The sequence below is a fragment of the Herpailurus yagouaroundi genome, unplaced genomic scaffold, assembly GCF_014898765.1.
Source record: "Herpailurus yagouaroundi ecotype Mexico unplaced genomic scaffold, PumYag 77, whole genome shotgun sequence".
NCBI classification, from domain to species: Eukaryota; Metazoa; Chordata; class Mammalia; order Carnivora; family Felidae; genus Herpailurus; species Herpailurus yagouaroundi.
In genome coordinates this window covers 51269483-51290988 of record NW_024412388.1, presented here as the reverse complement: position 1 = coordinate 51290988, position 21506 = coordinate 51269483, and the positions used below count along the sequence as shown (strand labels likewise).

The 21506-nt window shown below is 42.4% G+C and overlaps 1 protein-coding gene across 4 annotated transcripts in view; it reads right to left on the bottom strand.

The window, feature by feature from the left end:
- Positions 1 to 5276: 5276 nt before the first annotated feature.
- Positions 5277 to 21506, bottom strand: part of PATJ (PATJ crumbs cell polarity complex component) — a 372856-nt gene continuing 356626 nt past the window's right edge. For 2 of the 4 annotated variants that reach the window (XM_040470436.1, XM_040470438.1), the window contains exons 43-45: positions 15701 to 15807; positions 12152 to 12293; positions 5277 to 7366 (exon numbers count right to left, since the gene is read on the bottom strand). In XM_040470436.1, coding sequence (XP_040326370.1) covers positions 7220 to 7366; positions 12152 to 12293; positions 15701 to 15807 — 396 coding nt within the window. In that variant the 3' untranslated portion in view covers positions 5277 to 7219. The remainder of the gene's footprint in view (positions 7367 to 12151; positions 12294 to 15700; positions 15808 to 21506) is intronic. The other 2 variants (XM_040470437.1, XM_040470439.1) reach the window with 2 other exon arrangements.

Below are 21506 nucleotides of genomic sequence, written 5' to 3'. Positions count from 1 at the left end.
AGGTAGTGGCCTAAAAAGACAGATTGGGCAGCTCACTGAGCTTTCTGGACAGGTGGGGGCTGTGTGTTGTGCTGCGAACACATGTTTATATAGGCGGCTGACGACTTGCTCTGGATCCAACACAGCTCAGCAAGGCAGTGAGGGAGGAGGCCTGTATTCCTGTCTGCCTTTAACTTGTCGGAGGCCACTGGTATCTATCAAAAGAGCTTGGCGATTGTAGGGGCGCCTGGGTGGCTCGGTTGGTTAAGCATCTGACTCTTGGATTCAGCACAAGTCATGATCTCATGTTTCTTGAGTTCGAGCCCGCATCGGGCTCTGCGCTGATAGGGCGGAGCCTGCTTGGGATTCTCTCTCTCCCTCTCTCTGCCACTACCCTGCTGGCGCTGTCTCTGTCAAAATAAATAAATAAGTAAACTTAAAAAAAAAAAAAAAAAACTTGGCGATTGTAAATGACCACAGATAGGAAGGAAAAGGGAGAGTGCTCTAACCTTGTGACTCTCTAACTTCTCTATGTATCCAAATCACCCGGAGAGCCTGTTAAAACATAGATTTCTGGGGCGCCTGGGTGGCTCAGTTGGTTAAGCCCAACTCTTGATTTCAGCTCAGGTCATGATCTCCCAGTTCCTGAGATGGAGCCCTGTGTTGGGCTCCGCCCTGACAGCATGGAGCCTGCTTGGGATTCTCTGTCTCCCTGTCTCCCTGCCTCTCCCCTGCTTGTTCTCTCTCTTGAAATAAAGAAAGAAACTTTAAAAAACAAGAAACACAGATTTCTGGGTCCTGCCCCCAAGACTGCAATTGCTTTGGTCTAGGGCTGAGCAAACATTTGCATTTCTCCTGGATGATGCTGCTGGATGTTGCTGAAGCTGGTCTGATTACACCTGGAACAGCATTTCATCTGTGTTAATGAACAATCTGGGCAAATTCCTAAGGGTGAGAGAGGATGAGAGAGCTGGGCTTTTTCTTGGAAGTATTTTGTGACACGAGGGTTAATATGACTGCCAGAGACTTAGATGGAAGCTAAACATGAAGTGCTTCAAACACATGCTGAGTTTGGACTTTACTCTGAGTGCAGTGAGAAGCCACCTAATTAGGCCTACAAGTACCTGGGGGCCCCTGGGTGGTGGCATGGCAGAGGCCAGGTCTCAGTTGGCTGCTCCTGGGGGACCTGGGGAGGGGGTAGTGGTGATGGTGACTGCCCCACAGCTGAGGACACCAGAGCGGGTAGGAGGCTGGAAGAAGGGTGACAAGAACAGAGACACTTCCATGTTTACCCTAAGGCAAGGCCGTCCCTAAAGGAGTTGTAATCCAAAGTCCCATGATGTCTGGGATAGTTAATGTTGTATGTTAACTTTGAGGGTGCTTTTGGATAACACTGACAATTTAAATCAGTAGACTTAGCAGATTGCTCTCGGTAATATGGGTAGGCCTCATCTAATCAGTTGAAAAGAATAAAAAGACTAGCCTTCTTGAGCAAGAGGAAATTCTCTGAACTTCATCTGCACTGTTGACTCTCCTGGGTTATGAGCCTGCCAGACTACGCTGCGGATTTTGGGCTTGCCAGCTTTCGTCATTGTATGATCTGGTTCCCAATCTTTAAAATCAGATAAATCAGGGGCGCCTGGGTGGCACAGTCGGTTAAGCGTCCGACTTCAGCCAGGTCACGATCTCGCGGTCCGTGAGTTCGAGCCCCGCGTCGGGCTCTGGGCTGATGGCTCGGAGCCTGGAGCCTGTTTCTGATTCTGTGTCTCCCTCTCTCTCTGCCCCTCCCCCGTTCATGCTCTGAGTCTCTCTCTGTCCCAAAAATAAAAACGTGGAAAAAAAAAATTAAAAAAAAAATAAAATAAAATCAGATAAATCATATTCCTCAGGATATGGGGACCATTGGAACCTATTTTCAAACAGCTATCCTGAAGTTCCCAGGAAAAGAAATCATAGCTCTGGCCTTGAGGGGAGTTAAATACCAGCAGCAGCCCCACCTTTACTCCACCATTTCTTCGGTTCTCCCAGGAGAGGAAAGCTAGGCACGTGACCAGTCAAGCCATCAGGCAGTTGACTGTGCACCTGTCATCAATTATGGCTACCTTGAGAAGAAGAATGCATAAAGCGGAGGGTATAGGGGAAGTCCTTCCTTGGAAATTCTTCCCAGGATGTGGAGATATATGAGGAGTTGATAGACCAGCTCTTTTTTTTTTTTTTTTTTGTCAACAGCTAAAAGGTCTACTTTTCTTTGTTTTCTAGGCTTTGTCTTGAAAGTGCCTTGTGTTGTAGAGCTAAGTTAGGGAGAACTGAAATCAGCTTTAAAAATTTAGGCAAATTTAGAAGCCGTGTGTGGGTGCGCTACAAGAGTGCTAAATTGATGAATCCCACTGAGGTTTACTGAGGCTCTAGAAAGAGAATCAGAGAAATTTTTGCTCCTGTGTAACTTCGCCCACCAGGAGTCCTACTACTTAACAGTAACATCTCAGGGCCCAAGACCAAAGCTACTTATTTTCTCCTTTAAGTGACTGGAAACAGAAATGCTATTCAGGAGGGGTGGAAGTGAGTCTTTGACACATGCATGTGTATGCATGTGTGCGCGCGCGCACACACACACACACACACACACACACACACACACACACACTACCCTTCCAAACTTCAGTTTGTATTGGCATTGTGCAGTGAAATGTTTCTTTTTTAGTCTTTTTACTTTTAATTTAGAGACAGAGAGCAAGAGCATGGGAGGGGTGGCAGGAGAGGGGGGAGGAGGGGGGAGAGAGAGAGAGAGAGGGAGAGAGAGATGGGGGAAGGGAGGGAGGGAGAGAGAGAATCGTAAGCTGACGTGGGGCTCATGGGGCTTGATCCTATGACCCTGGGATCATGACCTGAGCTGAAAGCAAGAGTCACAGGCTCAACCAACTAAGCCACCCAGGTACCCCTCTTTCAGTCTTTACTTAAATATAGAGAATCTGACAATTCTCTGTCAAAAACTTTGCACTGGGATGGCAAAATTGTAATTATTACCCAAATTAAAAATGTGTTTAGGGGTGACTGGGTGGCTCATATGGTTAAGCATCTGACTTTGGCTTGGGTCATGATCTCACAGTCCCTGGGTTTGAGCTCTGTGCAGACAGCTCAGAGTCTGGAGCCTGCTTCAAATAGTGTGTCCCTCTCTCTGCCCCTTCCCTGCTCATGTTTGGTCTCTCTCAAAATAAACATTAAAAATTAAAAAAAAATGTCATGTCCAAAAGTCTATTCTGATTGACTTTAAATAGACACATATAAGTATAAATAAAAAAATATAATGGAGTAGGAACTTGGAGCTAAAAAATACGGACTGACCCAGAGGATTCCCTAAGCATGGGACCTCCAGTATTTGACAAGTATACTGGATAGAATTAACATGATGAATCTGACCTCATCTGTTTTTAAAGAGTCTCATCATCTGGGGGAGGAGGCGGACTTCTTTGACAACAGATGGGCGGGAAGGTGTGTGGCTGGGTTAAAAGAGCAGGGGTCGGCAATTCCGAATCTCTGGAATGAAGGTGTGTGCCAGGTTAAAATTCCTTGCCAAAGGGCTGCTGGTACTTGAAGTGCCTTGCCTGGTTCTGGAGGCAGGAGAGCAAACCCACGGAATGGATCTAACTCCCCATCCTGGCAGCATGGCTGATGGTGGAAGCCTTGGTTTCCGTTCAGTTGTGGCTTTTTTTTTTTTTTTCAACGTTTTTATTTATTTTTGGGACAGAGAGAGACAGAGCATGAACGGGGGAGGGGCAGAGAGAGAGGGAGACACAGAATCGGAAACAGGCTCCAGGCTCCGAGCCATCAGCCCAGAGCCTGACGCGGGGCTCGAACTCACGGACAGCGAGATCGTGACCTGGCTGAAGTCGGACGCTTAACCGACTGTGCCACCCAGGTGCCCCCAGTTGTGGCTTTTTATTAGCACAGGCTCCAGTTCCTTAGGCTCACACCATTAGAATCAGTGACACATGTCGCTAACTGATTTGGGGCAAAAGTTGTGAACTAAGCCACCATCAGAAACATGTTTTTTCAAGGTCATTGATTGAAATCAAATCATCAGCATAAATGTCTAATTTCAGGCCACTTCCATATATAGGAAAAGAGGTTTATTGCTAATGTTTATGTAATACTTAACTATGAGCCAGGCACCTCTACTAGGGTCTAGACTTGGACTTTACTCATTATAGTACTTAGAAACTTCCCATCTCCACCCCTTTCTAACTGGAGAAACTAAAGCAAGGGGTAATTAAATAGCTTGGACAACGTCACAAAGCTAGTGAGTCAGGATTCAAACTCAAGAGGATGCCAGGACTTGCCCTCTGGATTATCAGACTGGCTCTTTTATAAAGCATCTATTTTAGGAGTGCCTGGGTGGCTCAGTCGGTTAAACGTCCGACTTTTAAAAAACATTTTTAGTGTTTATTTATTTTTGAGAGAGCGAGTGAGTGAGCAGGGGAGGGGCAGAGAGAGGGAGAGAGAATCCCAAGCAGGCTCCTTGCTCTCAGCACAGAGCCTGATGGGGGGCTCAAACCATGAACCATGAGATCACAACCCGAGCCAAAACAGAGTCTGATGCTCAACTGAGCCACCCAGGTGCCCCTAAACATCTTACTCTTGATTTCAGCTCAGGTCTTGATCTCAGGGTTGTGAGTTCAAGCCCCATGTTGGGCTCCATGCTGGGGATGAAGGCTACTTAAAAAAAAAAAAAAAAAAAAATTTATATAAATATATATATATATATATATATATAGATATATAGATATAGAGAGAGAGAGAGAGAGAGAGAGAGAGAGAGATGGGGTAGGGGAGAGAACACCTATTCTAACACCTGGCAACATACTTGCCATGAGATAGCTATTAATGGATCCCAGATTTTAATAGTACTGGAAAACTTTGTGAAAAGTTGGATTCCCCCCAGCCACGCCCCGCCCTTTAGGGAACAAAGAGGCTGAAGAAAAAGCCAAATCAGATGCACAAATTGCACTTTTTCATATATAATAAGACTCTATTTGCTCTTTAGGCAACTATACTTATTTATAATCTTTGGAAACAACTACACATACATTCAGCAGTTGTATGTTTCCTGATTTACTTCCCTCTCATGCTAGAACCCCAATTACTATAGATTTCCCAAATGATGAGGACAAAACAATATATGTACTATGGCAGAACCACTTTCTTCAAAACATTCCCATCTTCGTGGCCTCTTGGCTTGTCAGTAAGTTCTGATGCAAAGAAGCATTTTTGGCAAGGCAATTACTTAGAGACGGAACCAGTTATGAGAATTTTGGTCAATTTACTGCAGTAAGGAATATAGAGCACAATTCTTGTATCAATAGACTTCTAATGGCATGACCTAAGAGGATTATGTGTGAGACACAACAACAGTATATTATTTCAAAATGTATATTTAACGGCCATTCCATCAAAATCAAGCAGAATCACATTTCAAAAGTATTACACGAAGTCTTATGTGTGGGTGTGTGTATGCACACATGTACTTTTTATTTTAAGGTGCATTTTCAAGTTTTATTTGGGCTTCATTTCTTCTTGGCTGCCTCAGGGGTTCTTACAGGTACAATTAGCATAGAACTTCTGAGGCCTATAGCTTCCTGTGCACTGAAAGACAAGATCCTCATAACACTGCACATCTTGGATACATTAGAAATTCCACAAGCCATATGTAACTTCAGAAAACTCAATGCCAGTCATGAAAGATATTTTCAACATAAGATTTAGGCACTCTATACTTTGGAATAGCCACAAAATATTCCAACAAGAGTTAATGCACTTTGTGATTACATCTACTCAAAGATAAGTCTCAATTAAAATCTGTAATTATTAAATAACATTTTAAATTAGAGCCCATTACATGTTGACAATTACTGTGGACCATTCGCAGCATAGTGTTTTAGTTCAAAGATGCTACAATACTTCAATTACTGATCCTGGTACCCCTCTTTTATGGTACATTTTTTACAGAAGAACCTAAACTATTCACTGATAAGCAGCTCCCCCATTTTCCTGTGAATACTTACATAAGAATGCCCCTATTCAACTTTAAAGGTATTTTTGTATTTTCTGCTGTAGTTGCTTTGTTAGCGTGTAAAACTTCGGCAGATGGGGGGCTTCCTGACGATCAGGAAACATTAGCCAAGTACCCATCACTGATTCTCAGGCTGAGTTCATTTCCACCGTCACTTTGCGGCTAAGCATGTTGCTCTATCCCTATGTTCCTACAGATTGTACTGCTAGCTTGACCGGTATGGAGCCAAGGGGAAGGATACTCACATTTGCCACTCTACTTTGCACAAGTCCAAGGCCACCCAGGCCACATCTGACTTACGATCTCTACAGTGTGGTTGTCAGGCTTCCACCTCGTCTTCTGAAGACTGAAGGGTGGGAATGATGCCTGCCTACTGAGATGTCATTAACTCCAGATGAACTTCCTGGACTTGAAGGTAATTTAGCATGGTTAGAATTCAGAACATGGATGCTAATTTTTCCTGCTGAGAATAAGGTGCTTTTTCTCAGTGGTATACATTTATTTAGCTAAGAAAACAATTAGAAAGCCTTCCAGAGTTTTCACATTACAGTGTGCATATTGATTCATCATAATCACCAATGACTAGTTTATAAAGATACGCCAGGGAAATGAATTTGAGACTTACTTGACTATAAGTTGTGCAGAAAAGAGCACAGTAATTTCCCATAGGAGAACTGGGTATTTTATCATGGGGATCAATGGTAAGTTAATTATACTACTAATGTTTTCTGCCATACTTGAAGAGACAATTAGCATACGTAAATCATGAGTGAGATGACAAGTTGCTTAATGTTTGTTTCTGTTCATCAGATGCCAAGTGAGCTTGCTGTTAAGCCTCTGAGTGAGGAGGAATGGGCAGAGAAGGGCACAAGGAATGAGGGGCTGTTAACTTCGGTTTCAGCAAATATAATCAGAACCAGCTACTACTAGTAGATAAACATGGATGTTAGATGCATATCAGAGAAGACTCATTCGAGTTTTGGAAATTAACCCCACCAAGAGGTGACGGTTGATTTGGGAAATTCACACGAAATCTAGCTTCCTCTCCTGAGCAGAGAGGGGGAGATGGGAAATGAAAGCGGATTCTAGTGGAGGCTGCTTTTCATCCTCTCTCAGGGCTTCATCTTCCTATGGATATTCTACAATACCTATCTTGAGATTAGGACCCGAGGCTCATGACAGCACAGTTAAGGTTACAGTCCCTTTCTGGTGTTTTAGAATGGCCACAGCTTGCTCATGAGTGACACCTTCCAGGGTCTCGCCATTAACGGCTAAAATCTGATCGCCTCGCTTCAACCGGCCGTCATCTGCAGCTGCTCCCTACAAACAAGAAACATTCCAGTTTAATCCAGGACCACGCAGTTAACAAATAATATTAATATTAGGGTGTGTTTATCAAAAGAGTAACTTTAAAAACTACCAGTTAAAGTTATTTCTAGGTAATGTTTTTAAACTAAGAAAATTAAGAATGTAGGATGTGTTATTTGAATAATGGTTGAATAGTAACCATAATTATGCACTGTTTAAATAACATACTAGCAGAAATGTACTGACATTCACATTTCTTTTAATACGAGTAGGACCTTATTTCAATATTCCATGCTGAATGGAATTTGAATGTCATATTCATGAATACCTAATATACTGAAAAAGGCAGAACTGAATCTGGTGTTAAGTCTTATTGCCAGCACCATCATGATATAGGGTTCCCGTTGCATTATTAAGATATCTTGCTTGCAGTGATTGGTCAAAAATGAGTGTAGCCTTGGGGCATCTGCTGGCTCAGAAGAGTATGAGACTCTTGATCTCGGGTTTGTGAGTTTGAGCCCCGTGTTGGGTGTAGAGATTACTCAAATAAATAAAAAAAAGATGTAGCCTCTAGATGGGGTGAATTGTATAGTATGTGAATTCTATCTCAATAAAGCTGTTCTATATATAAATACACAAAGTGTAGCATCTCTGAAGTTTTGCAATATCATATTCAAAAGCTTCAGCTTATCTTTGATCATTTAGGGTTCTAAACGACTACTTTCATTATACATTCAGTCATGCTTGGCTCCTCAAAATTGCACAAAGCAAGTGAAACTTGGGCTTTTTTAAATTCTAAAGCCAAGTACCTAAAAATACCATGATATTACTAGAAATATTTTGGATGGGTAAGGAAAGAAAAAACCTAGGAAAAGATTTGTAGGAGGCTTTCTCCTTCTGTTGGGGTAACTGTGAAAATCCCTTAAAACATCAGTGCTGGAAGAATCCTCTAAATGATGTTGAAGTGCTGGGGAAAATAATTAAGGCCCACAGGCACCCCTGTCCTGACTCACTCAGAAGCCAAACTAAGAGGCACTAACTAATGCTTCAGAGACTGGTGTCTACCTGCAGCATGGAGGTCCTGAGGTGATGGGTGAATTATCTAGACTGTCAAAACCGTGGAAAGGGTAGAATTCTGGTAAAGGTATAATAAAGAATATTCAAAACCATGTCTGTACTGGGGGGAAATACCAAAATTAAATTGTAACTTCATTCAAATCTTTTTTTTTTTCTTTTACGAAAGTGTGTTAACTGCAACACAGACAAGATTAAACAACTTGTGGATAAAATCAGAGTTACTTAGCAAACTTGATTTTATTAAATGTTACAGGCTAAGATTTGAGGGCTTTAGGAAACCTCAGATATCTGTGTAATTTTTTTTTTAAAGCATGTTAAGTTTTTCAAGTTTTCATTTTCAGCAATGCAAAACAGGATGACATTTCAACTTTCTGCGATTTGTACATTCTTTAACAAAAATTTTTTAATGTTTATTCATTTTTGAGAGAGAGCGAGCAAGTGTACATGCACAAGTCGGGGAGGGGCAGAGAGAGAGGAAGACAGCATTTGAAGCAGGCTCCAGGCTCTGAGCTGTCAGCACAGAGCCTGATTTGGGGCTTGAACCCACGAACCATGAGATCATGACCTAAGCCAAAGTCGAGTCGGACCCTCAACTGACTGAGCTACCCAGGAACCTCCCAAATTTATTTCTTAGTTGAGCAAGAGAAGTATTAAAAGAAGCTTAGGGACACTAACAAGGTCACATAAAAACTCACGCCCTGTGGGCATCCGAGATTCAGAAACTTGAGAAGACAAACATTTTTAAGAATATATGTTCATTGTTGAAAAACAGGGAAAACATACAGCTATCATTTCTATAGCTTCCAAATTCCTATGGGGGAAATGTTTAGCTTAGCATCAAAATTCATTTTTATGATGGACTTCACCATTTAAAAAAAAGAAAAACTTGGGGCGCCTGGGTGGCTCAGTCGGTAAGCATCCGACTTCAGCTCGGGTCATGATCTCGTGGTTTGTGAGTTTGCGCCCCGCATCGGGCTCTGTGCTGACAGCTGGGATGGAGCCTGGAGCCTGCTTCGGATTCTGTGTCTCCCTCTCTCTCTGCTCCTCCCCCACTCACACTCTGTCTCTCTCTCAAAAATGACTAAACATTAAAAAAAAAAAAAAAATTAAAAAAAAAAAAAAAAGAAAAACTTGGGGCACCGGGGTGGGTTAAGTGTCTGACTCTTGATTGGCTCATTGATCTCATGGTTCGTGGGATTGAGATCCGTGTCGGACTCTGAGCTGGCAGTGTGGCCTGCTTGGGATTCCTTCTCTCTCTCTCTCTCTGCCCCTCCCCTGCTGGTTCTCTCTCTCAAAATAAATTTAAAAAAAAAGAGAGAAAAACTCTTTTGCCAGATTTTCGTTTACTGATTGTCTAAAGAAAACTTTTAAATTTGGATATACTGGCTTCACTCTAACAAATGAAAAAAGAAAAAGCCATAAAATGAGATTGAATTATAATAAACTCTATGGAACTAATAATTGTTTGCACTAGAATATTCTTTTATTGAGACTGAACTAAGTAGGCCATTAGCTAAGGCTTTAGAACTTTTTCTTTTTTTAATTGGGCTTCTCAGATTTAGCTGTGCCTTACTTTACAAACAAGGGTCTATTCCTTAAAAATAAAACATACCAGAGATGTTCAATATTTTCTACTGTGTTACTACTTGCATAGCTGCTTTCTAAATGGCATCTTCAGTGAGGGTCTTTGAAAAGAGATTCTGTGGGAGCTGCAGCACATTCATTATCCCCCACTGCATTGTCCCACTGTGATTTGATGGTAGTTTCTTTTCTTTTTTTTTTTTCTTTTTAAAAAAAATTTTTTTTTCCAACGTTTATTTATTTTTTTTGGGACAGAGAGAGACAGAGCATGAACGGGGGAGGGGCAGAGAGAGAGGGAGACACAGAATCGGAAACAGGCTCCAGGCTCTGAGCCATCAGCCCAGAGCCGGATGCGGGGCTCGAACTCACGGACCGCGAGATCTGACCTGGCTGAAGTCGGACGCTTAACCGACTGCGCCACCCAGGCGCCCCGGTAGTTTCTTTTCAAAAACCCACCAGCAATGCACGGCCATTTCATCCTCCACTGTATGTTCTGGTGACGCGACAAAAGGTGCCTGGCCCTGGCTCACTACCTAGGAGTTGTCTAGATGGGCGTGGCTGGTGTGGCCTTCTAACTCTGGACTGCAGGTCAAAAGACCTGAGAAGCTAACCAGTCCTCTGATCTACCTACAGTTACGAAGTGAACAGGGAATTACAAACATTCTGGAAGGGCTTTACAGAGAGGCAAAGGCGGGGAAGTAGATTGTGTTTTACACTATTCTTATCTATATAGTGGCTCTTTTAAAAGCAGAGTATAGGGGCACCTGGGTGGCTCTGTTAGGTGTCCAACTCTTGGTTTTGGCTCAGGTTGTGATCTCACGGTTTTGTGAGTTCGAGCCCCGCATTGGGTTCTGTGCTGGCGGTGCGGAGCCTGCTTGGGATTCTCTCTCTCCCTCTCTCTCTGTCCCTCCCCCATGCTCTCTCGCAAAAATAAATAAACTTAAAAAAATAAAAGCAAAGTATAATAATGCACCCAAAGAATAATTATCACAATTACTTACGGTGTTGCCTTAGGAAAAGGAGGGTCTCTCAGTGGCTTAACACCTTGGGAATTATTGGACTGGGGCAGCACCACTATCCAGAATGTTTCTGATCTGCTTTCCCTCTTCCCTTTTGCCCATCACCAGGTCAACAGATGTGTGTGTTTGGGAATAACATGTCTCCTTAATAGGCACCCTAGCAAATTGGAAACAGGTGGGTAAATCTGCAGCTACCTAATGTGTTCCAAAAGGAAATCCCAAATGACTTAAGGATTATGTCAGGTCATGGTTAGGCTCAATTAACAGGTGCTAAGAGCTGCACAGGTAAAAGTAAACTTGTTATTTAGTGTAGAGTATAGCTTTCTAGAAAGAGAATCTACCTTATTTATTCTCTTAAAGACCTTTATTTCTTTAGGAAAGAGCAGTAGGAGGCCATCGGATCAATTAATAAAAAAAGACTGTCATAAAACCAATGAAGAGTAAAATTGTACTATTAATACTAAGTCCTTTTCTGAGTTCTTCAGAATTGACAATAAAATTGAATTCCAACTTTAAAAGTCACAATAAAGTTAAAAGTAACTTATCTAAGAGCCATCTAGAGGCAGCAGTTGGAATGGACACCATGACCTATGTATCAAGTAGGATGTATTGGAATATTTAATTCCTGAAAAACACTATTATCCAGCTGGAGTCTAATTTAGTGGGCTGATCGTGCAAGTACTCAGCAGAGGGCTGGAAGAGAGAGACAGCAACTTAAGGTAAAGGGTCCTGAGATTTCTGGTGATGTACGGCCATTAATGCTGCACTGACCCGAGGCTTGTGCAGAGCTTTCTGCCACGGCCCTGTGCGGTCATCTTTTCTTGAAGGAGAAAGCCAAACTTTTGTTCTAGCCTGGAATAACACTTCCAAGGCCAGCTTCCAAAGAGCCCTGCACTGCTCCTTATGTTGTGTTGTTGAAAGAAGACAATGTGTAAAATCAACTTTTGTAGATTTTTTTTTTCACTAGTCTGCTGTGGGAATGTCCTACACAAGGTGAAAATGCAATGAGCATACAAGCACACACCCAGGTATAGCTAAAAGTAAGCAAAGCAAAGCACTTAAAAAAAAAATCTCACCTAGGTTAAAAAAAAAAAAAGTACAGTAAAAAGGAAAAAAATACCTTTGCAAATATAGTCTTGACATAAATTGGCAGGTCTCCATGGGGACTTCCATAACCCCCTACAATACTAAACCCCAATCCTTCAGAGCCTTTCTCCAAAGTAATAATCTTAGGTGGAGGTGTTCTGAAAACACAATGCACGCTGTTTAATTCAAGAATAGATATTGAGAGGGAATTTCATTTTAATGGAAGAACACAGATTTGAGAGAGACTTTCATACTGCGAAACTATGAAGGCCAGTTTATCAAATCAAACTCTCAGAGAGTAATCAGAAACTGATTTTTACATTTCCTGTGTCATGCAGGACTAATGGCCGATGTCTTAATGACTTGATGTCTTAAGGGGTGTTCTCTTTCATAAAAGTCACTGTTTTTTAGTGAAAAAGAAAGTCAGGATGCCGAGGTTGTTAAAGCAGCTGTCTGTATGCTTGGCTTTTAACTTTTACGCTTACTGTGCTTACTGTTTAAAGCTGAATGAAATGGTCTCCATATCCTTGAAGAATGTGCATGGGGACAGAGAGGTGGGGTATCACCTTTGCTTAGTGGCAGACCACCAGTCTACAGGTGGGCTTCTCTCCAGAACAGGTGATGGCAGCCCAATGGCTCAGTCAACTGCTGCTCCTTTTCTGCCTGAATAGCCTCACCACACCTCACCTACCACTTCCACCTAGGGAACCGGGGTGGGAACTCCTTCTTCAAAGCCCATCTCCAGTGTGATGCTTTCCTGATTCCCTTGGGAGAATTAGCCGATCCTCCTCTGTGCTCCCTTTGCACTTGGTCCAGATTTCTAGTATAGCACTTGTCATAAGATGGCGTGATTGCTTAGCCATCTTTCTCTTCCACCAGACCATGAACTCCTCACGTCTCTGTCATCTGAGTATTCGCAGCAGTATGCACTGTGCATGTCACCAACTCAGGATCATGACCATGTACGTGAGAAGTGGAGTCCAGGAGAGAAGAAAGAAGCCAAGGAGAAGCAAAATGGGTAAGGGCAATCTGTTTCAAATGGGTAATTTAGATTTTCAAAGTTTCGTCCAGTGTGGAAGTCTTCTCTCTTAGAAACAACATGGCTAAAAATTAAATTATCTACGTGGGCTCAAGTAGTTTAAGCTTATCTAATGCCACTTTCTTCTTCCCAAATGCCTTTGTCCAAAGGGTAGAAACCTGAAGGAACTCCGGTACCCCAGACCCTGCCATCTTATTTGTAGGAGGTTCATTTTTGTATCGTGGCAGCCTCACCTGTTTTGTGGCAGCATGTGTGTGTGGGACACAGAGCCACGTGATACAAACTCAGCCACTCGTGTATTTAGAGAATTTTGCAAAACTGGGATATAAGCAACCTTTGAATATGCTATTCTGTCTAACTAGAGTATTCTTCCCTCTCTCCCGCCTCAATTTTGCCTGGCTTTTCTTAGGGTTGATTTTCAGCTGGTTCACACCGATAGGGGTGTTTACTGATGTACTTACTGGTTGTTTCCAGCAGGCAACCCCTAGTAATTGCTGAATGTCCATGCCATATAAAGTGCTAACTGTTTTGAATGCCACTCCTGCTTATTCCAATTCTTTCAAAACTAAGCTGAAGCATCAGTGCGTCCAAGTGTACCCCCTAATTGAGCTGTGCCACCCTGTCATGGTTTCACAGGACCCTGTGCTTACTTATCTCTCCCATGGAACTCAGCTCCCCTATGCTTATCAACTCTTACAAACATGGATTCAGGGGCCTGGTTTTCCAATTCTCTGGCAGTTCCTTGAGGACTGGGGCAATGCCTTCACTTATGTTTCAAAGTTTGAATCTCCCAAACCCCATCCAGGACAGTGTCTGACCTTAGGCAGGTGCTCAATAAATATCTGCTGAATTGATGATAAATTATCGCCTAGGGCCAAATGGTAATGACGTCATGGGTAAGGCTCTACATTTCATGACTTTGGGGCCTTGTAAGTATTCTTAGTAATGGCCCAGTGGCCAGATGTAAATTTGATTCATGTTACCTCTTGCAAACACAGCCGCCCATTTCTAAGCATATTGAAATGGGAATCTAGATGTCCAAAGTATTGTTTTAGAGCTGGGCCCTGGGAGCCACCAAATCATTAGAGACCTTCTAATTGTGCTTCTTCACTATTAGAGACCTTTTTTCAGGGGGAGAGGGAGGAATGCAGTTCCACTCATCAGATGGAGTTTGCCTCCATTTATCTCACATTTTCAATTAGTTTTAATTTACTTTCATATAGAAGACTAATAAAAAAAATCTCCAAATGTTAACAGTGGTTGGATTATAAGTAATTTATAAATTCTTTTATGCTAGGGGCCCCTGGGTGGCTCAGTCGGCTAAGTGTCCAAGTTTGGCTCAGGTCATGATCTTGCAGTTTGTGGGTTCGAGCCCCACATTGGGCTCTGTGCTGACAGCTCAGAGCCTGGAGCCTGCTTCAGATGCTGTGTCTCCCTCTCTGCTGCTCCCCTGCTCGTGCTCTGCCTCTCTTTCTCTCAAAAATAAACATTAAAAAAAAAGAAAAAAGTTCTTTTATGCTAGTGGTTCCCAACTTGCCAGGAGCTGTGAAATTATACCAAAGGAACCAAGATTATAAGGGCATCTCTGTACTTCCATAGGGACATCAAATGATGCTAAAAATGCACTAACTACTCTTCCTATAAGGGCCCTGATTTTTTTTTGGAAAGGGCCATTATAACCTAAAAATGTGTTAATTTTGTGTATTTCTCACATTTTAATAGCATGCATTTATTACTTTCATAAGAAAAAAGTAAAATGAGTTAAGATTAATATCCTTTCCTTAAGAAAAACAATCTCAAAGATGTCATGTAAGCTGTGAACTACCAGGAAAAAGTTGGAAAGGGTGGTGATCATCAGATCTTTCTAATCAACCATTCAGATCAGTCAACAAGCATTTACTGAGCACATACCGGTGACCAGGCACTGGCAGTACCGAGAGCATTAACTTCAGGCGACATTTCTCCAAGTATGGATCCTCGGCCTATGGGTAACAAAAGTGCCCTGGGGAACCCACTGTAGCCCACCTAGTCAGAATCTCTGAGAATGGGGTCAGAGAAATTAAGCATTTTTAAGTATGCTCCTTAGCTATTTAATACGCACATTCTAGTTTGAGAAACACTGCTTTAATGAACAATTTTAACCGCAATGACTGGTTTTAGTGAAGAATGCCAGGAGTTGTAACAGTAAGATTTAACCTCAGAACAAGATTTTAGCTTAGCAAACATAGTTCTTTGCATAATAAAGCAGGGTGCACCCAGGTTGTAAATATGGGATTTCTTAGGGAAGAAGGCACCATGTCAAAGTGACTAGATGTAGTGTGTGTGCAGGCCCCGTGACAGCAGTCTGTTAAGAAGTCCTATGTGAAGCAAAGCCTGGTGAGATATCAGGAAACCTTGGTGTGTTTCTGGAGATTCTCTAGGAGTTAGAAAAGGTAATATGTACTTCCCCCCTCCTCTTCCTTAGAGAGCACTCTAGATTCAGGAAAAGGTCTCACTGAGCCTTGCCCACACATGTAATAGGCACTCTGCATCTAGAATACTCACTCAGTGTCTTCTGGATGGTGTTCAGCCGTGGGAGAACCAAGATGGTAGCTCGCAGACATGTTTTCAAGCTGAGTTGCTATGGCGCTTATATTGGTATCTGCTACAACCTGGGGGAAAAACCAGAACAAGAAAATCCACTGTAAATCAGGAGAGAATTGGAGAAACCATACCATATTCAATGGCTGGTTCTCATCCTCATGTTATTCAGACTATCTGCAGCATTTGACACAAATGGATTATTCTCTCAAATGATTTTCTTCATTTGGCTTCCATAACACCATACTTTACTGGTTTCCTTTCTACCTGCCGGCCGTTCCTTCATATATCCTAAGCCTCTATTAGAGTGCCACAGGGCTCAGTCCTTAAATTTCTTATCTCTCCCATCTAAACATCCCCTTAGTTATCGACTCTTATCTCATCTCATCCCACTTGATAACTTAAATACCATCTACGTAATGATAATTCCTGCATCTGCAGCACCACTTCTTACCTCTAGATTTATAAGTCCAATCACCAATTAGTGGGATGTCCAACACCGACCTTTATTCCCATAACCCTCCTCATCTCAGGTAATGGCCACTTCATTCTGTCAGTTTCGGCAAATGCCTTGGTATCATCCTTGACTACTCTTTCCCTCACAACCTGCATTCAGTCCTCATAAAGTGCTGTTGGTCTTCCTACAGAATCATCTCTTGCCTGGAGTTTTACAAAAGCCCCCTTGCTTGTGTCCTTGCTTCAGCCCCTCCCCCACTCAGTCTGTAGCAGCTAGAATGGTCCTGTTAAAACACAGCAGATTATTTCACTCTGCTTAAAACTTAAAGCATAGGAAACCCAACTCCCTAGGATCACAAGCTCAAGTCCTTACTATGATCTACAAGGTCATCTGCAGGTGACCTACCCAGTTATGTCTCTGCCTTCAGCTCTTAACATTTTCCTCTGCATTCACTGGGTTCCAGCCACACTGGCCTCCGTGCTGTTCCTCTAACGTGCCAGAGGCATCTCCACCTCAGCGCTTTGCAAGTGGAACATTCTGTGTTCAGTGTCTGCATGGCTAGCTCCTTCAATTCCCTCAGGACCTTGGAGACTGTAACTAAAATTTCTACGCCAACACCCAGCCCAACATTTCATACCCTCCTTTGCTTTCTGGTTCTTTTGTTTTGAAGAACAAAACAGAGGTCACATGCAAAGACAATAATACTGTCTAATAAACTATATATTTTTTAACCTTATTTATTTATTCCCTGTCACATCATATGAGAGTATGAGAGCAGGAAGCCTGTCCATTTCATTCACTACTGTATCCTCATTACGTTCAACAGTACCTGGCATATAGATGTTCAATTAATATTTGGTGACTGAAAGAAAGAATATCTGACTCCCTATTATTTTTTTAGATGGTTCCAGACAAAAGTATAGTACATGACATGTAAACACTTTATGTATCTGTAATCTTGCAAATAGTATTCAAGAGAAATATGGTATAGCTCCAACAGCTCATACTAGGACTGAGGTTCAATGAGTTCAGTTTCTGTCATTTAAATGGTGCTGTGCCTGAGTTTCAGCTTGCTCATCTGTTGAATGGGAATCAGAAAAGCCTGCCTTGTATGCTAAGCCTAGAGGTGTCTTCCACCTCTATGAGTTATCAGAGCTTCTTTCTCAAGAGCTCCTGGGCTACCCCTGCTTCTGATCAGTGGTTCTTCTTCTAGGGTATAATACTCAGTGCACAAGTATAGAGTGCAATGCAAAGAACTGGATTTGACTGCAGTTTCAGAATAAGCCAACAGAGGGCATGGCTGCCTCAATTGCTAAACTTAGCTGTATCTGTTAATGGGAGTTTTTAGAACAAGGAAAGCAACAGGCCAGTCCTGGCAGAGTGAGAACACATTTTGGTGAAGTATCCTATTCCGGGGAAAACATGGCTGTGTGCAAGTTATGGAATCTTCTGGAAATACCATCCTATACAGAATGTCTGAATGAACTGGGCAAATATTTAGGATAAGAGAAAGAGGAAGAAACAGATTCTCCTTGACCACAAGAGCCCCTCTACTTTCCAACAGCCCTTTTTTTTACTCTCCCCACAGCAAGTGTATTGGAGAAATTGTCTTTGCATGTGACCTCTGTAATTCTAACCTACACCATCTTCATGAACTACTCCATTCCAGCAGCTATCCCTAAACTTCCATTCAAGCAGCCACCAGACCTAAACTTCTGTGACCCACTTTCTGGCTTTCCCCATGCTGCTGGGGCCCACTTTTCTACCTCTTGGCTATTCTATTGGCCCCTGTGGCTCAGTCCTGTACCCCCCTTCCCACATGCACACTCAGGGTCTAGGTGACAATGTATATATTCTTGTAGCTTTAAATGGCAACAAGGTGCTGACAGTTCCCAGCCTAGTCGGCTATATCCACTTGCCAATTCACCATCTGCATTTTAACAACTCAAAGGCTTATTATGATTAACACAAATTCAAACTCTTGATCCAATAACCATTTTTCAATGAATTTGAAAAATTCTTAGTAAATGGCACCTCTGGCTACCTAATTAGAAATGCACTAGGTGGAATATTGAAAATACTTGATTTCTGGCTGGTGACGACTGTCCACCTAGAAAAGATGCCAGGATGCTAACCACACAGGTACTGTCTCTGAATATCAACCTGATACATCCGTCTCTCACCTGCCATATGCAATCCACCACCAAGTCCTCTGGATCCTACCTCTAAAGTACTTCTCAAATCTGTTTTCTTTTCACCTCTGTGGTGACCATCCTAATCATTTCATCATCACCAACTGCCTTTTAACCAGCATCCCCAGTCATCCTCTTTCAATCTCTTCTATACAACAGCCAGTTATCTTTTTTTAACATAAAATGGATAATGGCACTCCCCTGCTTAAAACCTTCCAGTGGTCTCTCTTTGTACTCAGAATAAAATCCAGACTTCCTAATTATAAACACAAAGGTCCTCCCCTAGGAGGTCCTGCTCCTCTAATCCCATTATCTCCTTCCACTCCTTTATTTGCTCCAGTTCTCTCTGTCCAGAATCCCCACCCCTCCCCCTCCCCTACCAAGAAAAGCCAGTTGGCCTGGTGTTCACTTAAAAGTCACTTTCCGTATACAAGCCTTCTTTACCACCAGTGTTTTAATTTCTCCTGCTTTCCTCTCCATAAGAATTTTTTCTTACAAATTGCAGTAAGACATATTTGTGTGACTGTTAACAGGTCTTTCTCCCTCAATCACAGGATTCATGAGGATAAGGACTGCTTCTCAGTATTAACATGCCTGGCACATAACAGTTGTTTAATGAGTATTTGTGGAATGAATGAACCCAAAACCTTCCTAAGGAATAGGGATTATGGGACTCAATCTTCTGATTTTCCACGGAACAGAGTGAGACTGATGGAGGTTACAAGCAGATTGGTTTTGGGTCCTGTTAAAGAGGAAAAAAAAATCTAATAAGGTAGTTACAGAATGGAATGGCACAGCTTGTTAGGATATGAGCATCTTGCCAAAGCAAGCATTCAAGAGGTTCAAAATCTATCAATTCGGGACATAGTAAAGGAGATTCCTATACTTGGTGGGAATTTGGACTTGTACTCTCAGTTGACTGTGAAACAATCCACCCATTATGGGGCTAAGGAAGAAAGTCAGTAAAATACTATTTTTTCTTAAGTAGGCTTTATGCCCAACTTAAAGACTTTAAGTCATGACCTTGAACTCGTGAGTCTGAGATCAAGAGTGAGATGTTCCACCAAGGGAGCTGGTCAGGTACCACAAATACTGTTTTTTCTAAGGTACCTTCAAAAGCCAAACTTTGATGGCAACCTGATCCTTTATTTGCTCATTTGTCTAATATATAACAGCACCACAACTAATGAATATAAACTGAGCACTTACTTTATGCTAAACACTCTCCTGAGTCCCTATGGACTCAGGTAGGTACCACTATTGTTTCCATATGTTGGGCAGAGGAACCTGGAGCAGAGAGATTAAGTAACTTTCTCAAGGTCAGTTAAGGAGCGAAAGCTGGATTCACTTCCATTTCATTTTATTCTAGAATCTTGGGCAGTGTGAGGGTATAAACATGGTCTTGGATCCTCACACCAGGCAATCTGACTCACAGTGCATATGATTAAGTAAACTCTAGATATGGTGTCAAGGAGGAAGAGGGGCAGAGAGATAGTTGAACAAGCAGTTGCAAATAGAGCAGATCATCTGGATGTGTGCTTGGCAACAGGTGGAAAAATGTCCTCACCCTCACAGGATACTATATGAAGAGGGCTCAGGGCATGGGAGACATATGCCCATGGATATTCCAGAAGGACAGTTTTTTTTTAACTTTTAGAAAGAGAATACCCTTTCAAGAGTCCACGAAATCAACCGTGTAAGTTGTGAAACCAAAGTCACAGTTCTATTTGGGTAAAAATTAATTTTTTTTTTATCTAGCTAGAGAAGATAAAAACACCTCTAACAGCACCATTGTACAGAAAAACTCACATCCCTCCAAATCTGAAGGCCTCTTGCTCAATGCCAACCCTGAAATAAAAAGGCCACTCCCAGCCACTGATAATATTAAATCCTAGAGAATTACCTAGGATCCTTGGAGCTGTGCAAGCTCCTATTTTGTAGGAGTGGAAGCCAAGAAGCTAGTGGGAAATGTGAAGGATTTTCACTGACAGCAGTCTTTTGTAGGAAGGCAAGGAGAGAATAAACTCATCACCCTCAGAAAGACCTTATAGGCCCAAGGCATTTGCATTAACCATCGTGGTCTCAGAGTTGATTGGTCTTCCCAGGGATTGACTTAGGAAAGACCATAATCTGATCTTGGAAAGGTATGTATGTTCAGCCGGGTACAAGTCCAAGGAGATGTGGCCTATGAGTGTTCAGTGCAGCCTCTGAAGTGCTCTTCCCTCATCAACATCAGGGACCAAATGGCATGGAGGTAAGGCTGGGAAAGGTCTATTTACACTTTCTGAAGAAGGGCAAAGGCAAACAGACTAATGGGAAGTTTACTCATTTTTTTTTTTTAAAGTAAATCTTCAACTCCTGGGGACAAACTTCTCTGGTAGGTTCTGAGGATAGAACCAGGAGCATAGGAAACCAAGGGAGAGCAAATGTGTTCCCTCCCTCCAACAAACAGGCTTACAGTTGATGTGATCTAGTGTAGGGGACAGATATGAACACATGGCTCAATGTGGAGAGAAGAGAGGGGAAAGATAGGGCTCCTGGGTAAGGCAATGAAGGCTTTGAGGTCCTTAGACGATAGGTATTAAAGTCTATACAACCTGAATATATGAGAGCTGTGGTGTCTGGGGTCCTTGGACCTGGCTAGGGCCAGCTCCAACTCTTAAGATCTCCACCCTATCGTCTGGCTTTTTACATTCCTCACATCAGCAACCTCTTGCCTCATCCCTCATCCCCTCAGGACTGGAGATGTAGTAGATGTCCTCCTTGCTTCCCACTCACCCTTCAAAACCATTAACCTGGTTCAAAACCTATGGGCCCTTTAAGATTATGTCCTCTTTACTGTTGCACATAGTGCTGCTACATGCATCTTGAGTGGTCCTTTAAGATAATCAGATATGGAACTGCTGGGTGATGGGTATTCACAGAGTAGATTTAATAGGTCTTCTGAAGTTGCCAAGTGGTTGCAGCAGTGTTTCAACTCTCACCAGGTTTAATGAAAGTACTTCATTTCCTCACCTTTTCCCCAGCCTTGTTATGATCAAACATTTAATAAGTGCCTACCTGAGGAGATGGAGACCACTGGTCTAATGGAAGAAGAGGAGGAAATCCCTGCACTTGAGGA